This window comes from Pelodiscus sinensis, chromosome 2 (genome assembly GCF_049634645.1).
Source record: "Pelodiscus sinensis isolate JC-2024 chromosome 2, ASM4963464v1, whole genome shotgun sequence".
NCBI classification, from domain to species: Eukaryota; Metazoa; Chordata; order Testudines; family Trionychidae; genus Pelodiscus; species Pelodiscus sinensis.
Genome location: NC_134712.1, coordinates 48,662,024 through 48,671,814, shown reverse-complemented (window position 1 = coordinate 48,671,814; position 9,791 = coordinate 48,662,024). Strand labels below are relative to the sequence as shown.

Sequence of the window (9,791 nt, the reverse complement as noted above, 5' to 3'; positions counted from 1 at the left end):
AGCTCATGCTACTGCACATATACCTAAGGTGCCACAGGACTACTGTTGTTTTAAAAGTTACAGTTACAGACTAACAGGGACTTGTTCACTCCGGTGAGAGCGGAGGGTCCCTCTGGGGGCTTGGTTACAAAACCTGGCAGGCTCCAGCGGGCTGCAGGTGGGTCAGCGGTACCTTTCCCCGGCGGGGCGAGGAAGGGAGGCGTTTAGAGGTGCAGCTGTCCGGAGGGGGGGAGCGGCGCTGTTAAACCCTGAGCACCTGCACGTTCCCGTCGGGCTCCAGCAGCCACAGCACTTGGCTCGCGCCCGAAACGCCGACGCTGCGCTGCAGCAGGTCGCAGCTTGCAGGCGCTGACTGCGCGACACCTCGCCCAGCGCCCCGGGACAGGCAGCGGTGTGAACCCCACCCGCTCCGGCTCCGCGAGCCAAGCCCTGACGTTGCCTCTCTCCATTGGCGCCCTCCAGCAGCCCACGTGCGGGGCAGCTGCATAAAGGCGCCTCTGGCGGCGGGGCTCTCTTTACAAGCTCGCACACTCCTCCAGCGTCGGGACGCCTCTGCGCCAAGCCGCCAGCACTGTAGCATGGACTGTTTTATAGGCAAGTGGAGCCTCGTCTCCAGCGAGGGCTTTGACGAGTATATGAAAGAACTAGGTAAGGAAGCTTGCGCGGGCAGAGAGCGCGCGTGGGATACAGATCCTGCCTCGCCGGCTGAGGGAGGGGAAGGTGGGCAGGCTGGGGGCTGGGGCTCCGTGTTTCTGCTATGGGGTGGGAAATAAAGGTATAACTCCCCCCATCCCCCAAACATTCAGGGCTTCTCTGTCTGTTACGTTTGGGCGAGGGGGAATGAAGTTTGTTGGGCTCTGATTTCTGAGACTATCTCCCTAAACTTTATTGCTGCTGCTCGCTGTAAGGAAAACGCGCTCCCCGTGCTGGGATATGCGTGTGTGAGAATGTATTTGCGTCTGTAAATATGGGTTTGTGCGGGCGAGGAGATACGAGTTAAGCTGCCCCTTCCTTGGACTCCACTCTACTAGCTCTTCTAGGAGCTACAGCTTTTGTGCCTGGCTTCTTTAACTCCTTGGCTGCTCTGCCCAAATTCTGCGGGGGGCGTTTCAGTGTCAGGTGCTAGGAGTCGGCTGGGCTAGGCTGATCGGAGACCAGGACAATGGGATGCGGTTTCGGACGCAGCATAGGGCTACGTGTGCTAAACGAAAGGAGACCATGCCCACGGACTCAACATAAAAGCAGCCATGCGACATGGAGCTGTGGGTAGAACAGCAAGAACATCTGTCCCTGTTGGCTAAACCAACCACTTCTGGGCACAGCGTGCTCTCCTGGAGAGTGGACATCTTGGACTGACTTTGGCCCTGCTCTGGAGTTAAGGGACTAGAGAGGAAAACAAACTCCAGTAAAGAGACAATGCATGAATCTTCATTATACTGCACCTGAGTTGGGTACAACTGTCATCTGCCTTCATTGCCCAAACAAGGCATTTGCTGTGAGGCATTTGTAATCTTTGTAGCTTGCTGTCTTTCTAAACCACTGGACCATAATCTGCTCCCAGTTCCACTGAAGTAACTTGCTGTCTTTCTAAACCACTGGACCATAATCTGCTCCCAGTTCCACTGAGGTAACTGGACTTCCTCTAGATTCACAGCAGTGGGAGTGAGAGCAGATTGGGACTGCATGGTATAATCACCTTGACTTTCTTATTGTAATACAGTAAACACAGTAGCCTGCCTATTATCTGGTGGACAGAACTATGTTTTGTATTAAATCTTCAAAATCAGAATACACTGGATTGAAAGGGACTACAATCACAGTTCTCTTTATTAACACTTCAGTAAGATTGTAAATGTGTGTGCACAGTGGCATGCTTTTAGTTAAATGACAGTGAATAGTGTTTAGTGCAGGTGGGCAAATGATGACATGCTGAGTGATTTGTGTTGGAAATCCACAATTATCAGCTTCTTCCTATTTTCTATTAAACTTATGCTCTTACATGAATTTGTTTGACAACCAATTATTAGAAGGGGTTATATTCATACAGCTGCTACTGGGATACATTTTACAACTAGGTCAGAATCTTTTCAGTGATATATTGTACACATATTCCTTAACTGTTCCAGTTGCATAGAAAGTGACCTGCTAGTGCTACAAGTGTCTTATTTCTTGTAAACTTCCTCCCACTTTAAGCTTACAAGACTTGCCAGCCCCAACTGTTGAGAAACACAAGGGAGTCTCCACTCCCCAAAATCCTGAGATTAGTTAAAAATGTTGGGATCCTCCTAATTTTCCTTTATGGGTTTTGAATCTTTTGAGGTCATGTTTTCGAGATGAGTGATGGGCTATTTGGATATGGAATTCTTTCCATCTTCTCTGTTGAAGCTGCTTCCTTGTGGATACATTAGAGTGATTGGAGTGAGGGGACTGGGCCCTGGGGTCTCCTGCCTACTAGATTGGGGCCTTAGCCATTGGGCTACCGAGTCTTTTCTCTTTGTGCTGCTCCCAGTGTCTTTCACTGAGTATAAATAGTCATTGCACCAGAGAGGAAATGATTCTGTACTCCAGTAGTTGGCGCACCTATGTGGGATAGCTATGGCCAGTTCCCTTCCCCCAATCACTTTCATTATTGATCCATAGCAGAGCAGCTTCACCAGGAGACTGAAGGAGCCAAACTAGACACAGAGCTAGGTCAGGTGAGTGCTTTCTTGAGAAATGGGCTACCACTGTTCAATTCAATTATTTTCCCCTGCCCTTCTTAGGTAGCAGGGAACTGAACCTATATCTTCCACATCCTAAGCAAGTGCCTTAACTACAGAGCTAAAATTAAGCAGGCAGCTCCTTCAGCTATTTCATAGGCAGCAGCAAAGCAAACATTTTACTCTTTCCTACAAGAAACAGGTGCTGGAGCTGCTTGATTCCAGGTGGTGGCTTTCTGCTAATGGATCACTATTGCTAAGCAAATATAGGAATCTCCTTGCAGCTCACATTTGGAAGCCTGTATCTATAGAAGGGGAGGGGCTTAGCACACAACACACACACACACACTACTTTAGCATCTCCCAATGGCTAACTTAAGTGGCTTCTGATCTGTCATGTTGGCTTTTGTAGCTACCATTTGAAGGCTCCTCTTGCTCCATGCATTTGTAGCCCCTCCTGCTCAGTATTAGGTTATTCAACACAGAGGAAGCTTTTTGGCTTCCCACAACCCTGGGAGACTAGTCCTGAGGCTCTTTTGTGTACTCTGTGTGCACTTCAGACCAAATCCACTCAGGCAAATCACCAGGAACAGGCCTTATTCGCTAAGGAACCTAGAACAGGATTACAGTTCAGCAGCCTCTTTTCTGCTTGCATATGTGGGAGAAAAATCAAATAACTCCAATTGTGTCTAAGGGGGGACACTGGAGGAAATCAAAACTCTCTAAAAGAAAACTGCTGTAAGGGTTAAAAGTCTTCCAGACCTCTCTCCCTGTATCAGAGTGAAATCAAATTAACTCTAATCAAAGACCCTTACAAATGCCTATCTCAAATTCATGGATACTCCTAGTCTGTCACAAATTATCATGTATACTCTTATCTTTGTCACAGTTTGCCTTGTAAGACCACTCACTCCACATTCTCATGTGCCTTTGTTTTGTAAAATAGTGATAGAGATGTAGCCGTGTTAGTCTGGTGTAGCTGAAACAAAATACAGGACTATGTAGCACTTTAGCACCATCTTGTTAGTCTTTAAAGTGCTACATAGTCCTGTATTTTGTTTTGTAAAACTTTCTTCTAGCACTCCTGGGGTGAACAGAAGTCTCAGAGTACTTCTGCTGAGACTTTGATATGTTAAAGAATAACAATCCACAACTGAACTGTCTAAGCATTCTGTATAAAGGATCAAAAAACCTGTAACTCAGGGCTGACTGCTACGGCTGCCAGCCTGCATGCATGCATAATAAAGTTTTCCCTTCTAGATTTCTCTCCTGCCTCACTGATTTGATTTGATCTCCGGCCTCGGACACTTCTGGGGGCTCTGTACCCCAGGGGAACGAGATTTTTCCCCCTCATGTACTGCATGCTCCTAGGGTTGCCAGATGGTTTCAACAAAAATACTGGACACTTGACATTACATCACAATCTACATTACATCTTATTTAGAAAATACTAGACCTCTATATTTTCTCATTTTGTTTCCTGAACAGAGCTTAAATACTGGACTGTTCAGTTCAAAACCAGACACCTGGCAACCCTACATGCTCCCAGCTCAGTCTGTGCTGGGTGGGGGAAGGGACAGAAGCGCAGAGGCAGGAACCAGGAAGTTCTCCCAACATGCCACAGTTTGTAGGCCAGAGCTTGCAGTTTCAAGGGTTGCTCCTGAAGCACACTGAATAGGAGGAATCCCGTTAGGTGCTTCACTCAGGCTTGGTGGATTGTAGCATGTTTCTTTGAATTTTTTTCCCTAGGTGTTGCCACATTGAGCATTACAATGTCATTGTTGGTCCAAGCCTTTCTGTTCTGGATTCCTATCTCATCACAGTGGCATTCATTAATGTTTTTCCCATTCCTGAGTGGGATGCACTAATATGGAGGGGATGTGTGACACATCACTTTCATTGTAGTGCACATAACTTGTGTGGCAGGAGTGGGGTCAAGGGTTCTGAGTCTGAGGGGACTCAGGGCTGGGGCAAGGCTCGGGGGTGGGGCTGAAGGTTTGTAATGCAGGTGAAGAGTCAGGTCTAGGGGCTGGTGTGCAGGAGGGGGACCCAGACTCTGGGCTAGTGTCAGGGTACTGCACTGATGGGCAGTGAGTGGGCTGCATGAGTAGCCCTCTCTCAGTGGGCTGCAAGATTGTTGTAACCAAGATGGCCTACTGGGTTAGGGTAGTTTTGCAAACAGCAGTTGCGTACCTAGTATTTGCATGATGTGCCATGATGCAACTGTAGTGGTGCTTTGGTTGGATGCAGTTGGAATGCACAGCTCTCGGTCAATGTTGTGTGCAATCAACATGCACCTCATGTTCATCAGGCCAGGGCATGTGAAGTGTCACTTGTACTGGTGGGGGGGGGGGGGGGGGGAGACTGTGGATGGAAACCAGGAAACTCTGGCAACCCCAAGCATGGGCCACAGTGAAGCAAATGTCTTGGGCCACACTGAGAACCCTGATGGGCTTCAGGTTTCCCACCCCAGGGATACAGGCTTCGGGCTGGGCATGAGGATGATCAGGGCTGGAGAGGAGGACTCAAGTTGAGGCTCAGGGTGACTTGGGTGTTGCCTTGCTAGGGATGGTGAGGAGGGGCCCCTTTCTCTTGGCCATGCCTGGTGGCAGCTTTTGGGCTTGAGAGTCCTTTTTCCCTGCTTCACCCCTAAGCTCCGATGCTTAAGGGCATACATCTAAGTTGCCCCTATTGGCTTCATATTAGTATACTACCCTGTCGGGGGGGGGGGGGGCACTTTAAGATTATTCAAAGTAGGATGTTAAATATCGGTTAATTAATAAAACATCATCAATTCTTATTGGTTAGCTGACTAGGCTATAGTCCCTGGGCAGCCCCTGTCCAGTGGGGAGAGGTCTGAGCTTCCTGGACCCAGAATGAGCCTGCCTGCGTGGCTCCTAATATCCCTGCTGCAGCTCTGCATTTAAAGTGTAGGTCCGGGACCCAGTGCAAGCTGGGCTGCTGGCCAGCCTGCTAAAAACTGTATTGGCAAAGGGTGGGGTGGGAGGGGGAAATGCATGTCATCTATAGCATTAACATATAAGCTTTTGCTTATCAGTTAATCAATTGTACTATTTCAAAGTACAGCTACTACAGAATGCAGATACTTAATTCTTGTATAAAGAATGTCATCCTAGGACCTAGAGATCTGTGCTGGCTTACGATTTGCTGTTGAATGCAGCTTAAATGGATGGTTAAGAGCTGCTATATCAAGGCCAGCATTACACAATTCTTGAGTAACCCCAAATCCCAGCACCTGTTCAGTGAGTTGAGGTGGGTGAAGCACTGAAGCTAGTGAGTCACTGGATTAATCAAGAAGGGATTGGAGGCAAGGTATCTTTTGATGAAGGGATCTCGATAATTATTCTAACAGTGTACTGAAGTCCTAATTCACTGACTTTCAAGTCCTGCTCCAAAGATCACTTTTTTCTATGATCTTTCTGTAGAATTGATCTTTTTTTTTTTTTTTGGAGGGGGGGGATGATGAAGTCTTTTAGTTTTGGGAGGCTTTAATACTCTTGACACTGGTCTGACAACGTGCATTGCATCTTTTACACGCATGTCTGACAGTTGGGTATTTGTAGGCAAGTTTGACAAAAAATCCATAAGTTTGTTTTAAATGTGTGTACATGTAGAAGTGGATTAATGTTGCAGGTTAGTCAACAGGAGGCTTTTTTAAAACAGTTCACTTACAAGTAGATTGTGTCCAACTTTAACTCTACTTTACAAGTATTTCCCCTTTTCCACCTTGCACATCTATTTGTGCAAACTCAGATACTGCTCATCAGGAGACCTGCAGGTCATAGGGGGAGACGGATTCAATTGGGAACTACAAGTATTCAGGACAAATGGGTCTGCACAATGAATTTCTCTTCTCTCATTCTGGATAACTAAAAGGGATTCTCTCTGGGCTTATGGTTTTGTATCCCTTCTGATAGACGCTTGCTCTTGCCCTCTAGGTGTGGGTATGGCCCTGAGGAAAATGGGGAGCATGGCCAAACCTGATGTAACGATCAGCAAAGATGGAGATACAATCACCATAAAAACAGACAGCCCCTTAAAATCTTCACAATTGAGCTTCAAGCTGGATGAGAAATGTGAGGAAAATACATTAGATGGCAGGAAAGTTCAGGTTAGTACAAGTTTTGTTTATTTATTAGTGAATGAACACAGTCCACTAAAGTGGTTGGCTTGCAGATATAAATGCTGTTTATGAACATGAACCCAGTTTGTTTCCCCCTTTTTTATGTTAAATAGTACTCTGCTCTGTTGGTGGATTGGTGCCCCAGTCATCAAACCACCATTGAAATCCCCGTGTAGACAGGCTGCTTGCTGTCCCATTCTTCTGCCTTTGATACAGAGGCAGCACCATGGGGTGACAGCAGCCTCTGTCCATGGAGTCTCAGAGCTCCCCACGGACAGGCTGGTCCACGGCAGTGGCCTCTGTCTGCAATGAGTTTGGCTGCTCCACTCCCGACAGCATCCATAGCAGCAGCACTTACTCTGGCTGCAGTGAGCCTGAGCGGCTGCAGAGAGGCTGCTTTGGAGCAGCTTCCCCTGTTCCTTCTTCCCACACACTGCCACCTCTGATAGCTGCAGCGGGGAGGGGTGGTGGCACTGCAGAGCTGGTAGCCTTCCCCCCAGCACTGGCTCCTGCCTGCCCCTCTTTGCTGCCTCTGTAGGAGGCAGTGGAGGAGGGACAGGTGGGTCTGCTGAGCCTGCTTGAGAGCTGGCTCTCAGCATTCATCAGCTCTAGCCTGCCTCCCTCACCACCTGTGCTGCTGCCACTATCAGCAGTGAGGAGATGCGGAAGCTGGCAGATCTGGTGTTCATGGGGCACTTGCTTAAAGCCAGCTGCTCACAGGCACTGCCCCCCTACTTTTACTGCCTGTAATAGAGGCAGCAAGGTGGGGAGAAATGTGTGTAGTTGACAAGATTGATTAATCCCAGGCTTATTGATTGATCATAGTTAACTATGGGTCTGGATTAGGGATGTCAAAAAGTGCCCAAGGCCAAATTTCACGTTCATTGACATTAAGTCCAAAAAAAGCTTGACTTTATGGGACTCCTACAACTAATCTGATGCAGTGTCACACCTTTATTTAATGTCTCTGTCTGATTAAGTTAAATGTGATTCCGACACCATATTTCCCTAACTTTACAGAAAGTGCAAGTAGGTTCCAACTTGACTGATTTAAAAGGCCTATCCATGGAAAGAGGTGGCTAAGTGAGGGACGATTATGCCGTCTTCACAGGATTCTCCCAGGTCTATTTGCTTGTGGGAATGCTGGCCACTTGCCACAACTCTCCCAGGCCTCATCTCTGTATTGGCATCTGTCAAGTGCAAGGTTGAGACCTAAATGCTACAAAAAGCCAAGGCACATGTAATGACAAGATCAACTTGGTATGTGAAGCAAGTCATGTCCACTTAAACAGTGCATGCTGTTGAATCCTTCTTTCATGTGCAAGTGTGCCAAAGTAGTGACTAAAGTAGCCAAGTAATGAGAACAGGAGTCACAAGAAAGTGAGTGGAATCCTGGCCCCGCTGAAGTCAATGGGAGTTTTACCATTGACTTCAGTAGGGCCTTGAAGTAAAGTGTGGGGGGGGGGGGGAGGGGGAGAAGGGGATGTATCCCTTCCAGTCAAAGACTAAGTATTGAAGTCCTGCATCTCTTTTCAGACCCTTGTCACTTTAAATGATAACACATTGACTCAGCTCCAGGAGTGGGATGGCAAGCAGTCCACAATAACACGGAAGATAGAGGATGGGAAACTGATTGTGGTGAGTGCATGCCTCCTTTCTGATCAAGTATTTCAGGACTGTAAACAATAGCAGGAATAGGGATATTAAATTTTTTTTAGTAATTGGATACAGGCAGTCCCTGAGTTACGCGGATCTGACTTCCTGGAATCAGCCGCTGATCAGTTTCAGCAGCGGCTGAATCTGGACGCCAGTTCCGACTTACTTACAGATTCAACTTAAGGACTGTAGGTTTGTTCTTATCTTGTACATAACTGGGGGACTGCCTGTAGCTGCAAAAAATTTAGTTACTAAAATGCTCCTGGAGGGGTGGGCGGGCTCAGCACCCAGTGCTCTCCTGGCCCCAATTGGTGGTTAATCCAATTGTTTAAACAACTATACACTAAGATCCCCATGCAGGAATCCAACTTGACTATGCTACCCTGTCCTCAGCACACCACCTATGTATTTTGGTAGTCTAGTAGCACTTTACAGACTAAGGTTTTTGGTGGTGTTGGTTTTTTGCTGTTACAGACTAACTTGGCTACCCCTCTGAAGCTGTAGTCTACAGTGATTTAGCCTATATACTACTGAACTACTGTCTTGTTTTCTAGGTATGCGACATGAATGGTTGTAAGTGTACGAGAGTCTATCGGAAAGCATGAAGACATTGTCTCCATCCTGGGTTGGAGCGTGCTACAAACGACCTCAGTTTTGCAAACAAAGCTCCTCTACTCTCCAGTTTTGACTCTTCACAGTTTGGTAGTATTTCAATAGGATTGCACACAGCTAAGCAGTCCATTTCAGTCATGATGTAACTATTCTGAACAGTTGTGGATGTTAAATAAAACTTTCAGATACATGAAGTGGCATTGTCAATATAGTGGAATACTAAAGGTTTTCTTTAGGTGAAGATTTTATGAAAGCTAACTGGTTACACAGGAGAGCCTAAAACAAGTATTACATCACAGATGATGGGGCTATCATCTCACTAGAATGGCAAGGTACAGTTAACAGCAGACTGCATTTTGGTTCACCTATTCATATTTCATTGATAACAGAGGCAATACAATTGTATCAAGTGGAACAACCATTATGATGCAAAATTTTTCTAACTGCCATAGGCATAATCTTAAAGCAAAGTCAGAGTTAAACTGAGAGAATATGCCCATCTGTTTTGAAACAGTTGAAGTTTCCCTTCAGGTTGCTTTCTGGTGAGAGTACACTATAACCTGGTACTTACCTCTATTGACGTTTTAATGTACAGGCAGTCCCCGGGTTACATGGATCCGACTTGCATCGGATCCCTACTTACAAATGGGGTGAGGCAACCCCGCACTAGCTGCTTCCCC

The 9,791-nt window shown here is 46.8% G+C and overlaps 1 protein-coding gene across 1 annotated transcript; it reads left to right on the top strand.

Annotated features, from left to right (window-relative positions):
- Positions 1-492: 492 nt before the first annotated feature.
- Positions 493-9,305, top strand: LOC102447294 (fatty acid-binding protein 5). Its single transcript, XM_006135283.4, has 4 exons — positions 493-648; positions 6,659-6,831; positions 8,380-8,481; positions 9,054-9,305. Exons 1-4 carry the CDS (start codon positions 579-581, stop codon positions 9,102-9,104), a joined length of 396 nt encoding a protein of 131 aa, XP_006135345.2. The 5' UTR covers positions 493-578; the 3' UTR covers positions 9,105-9,305.
- Positions 9,306-9,791: the final 486 nt, after the last annotated feature.

Excerpts from the sequence above, each read along its gene's own strand:
- LOC102447294 (XM_006135283.4), top strand. The coding sequence starts at position 579 with ATGGACTGTTTTATAGGCAAGTGGAGCCTCGTCTCCAGCGAGGGCTTT. Across the intron at positions 6,832-8,379 it reads TAGATGGCAGGAAAGTTCAG|ACCCTTGTCACTTTAAATGA; the intron begins GTTAGTACAAGT and ends ATCTCTTTTCAG. Across the intron at positions 8,482-9,053 it reads AGGATGGGAAACTGATTGTG|GTATGCGACATGAATGGTTG; the intron begins GTGAGTGCATGC and ends CTTGTTTTCTAG.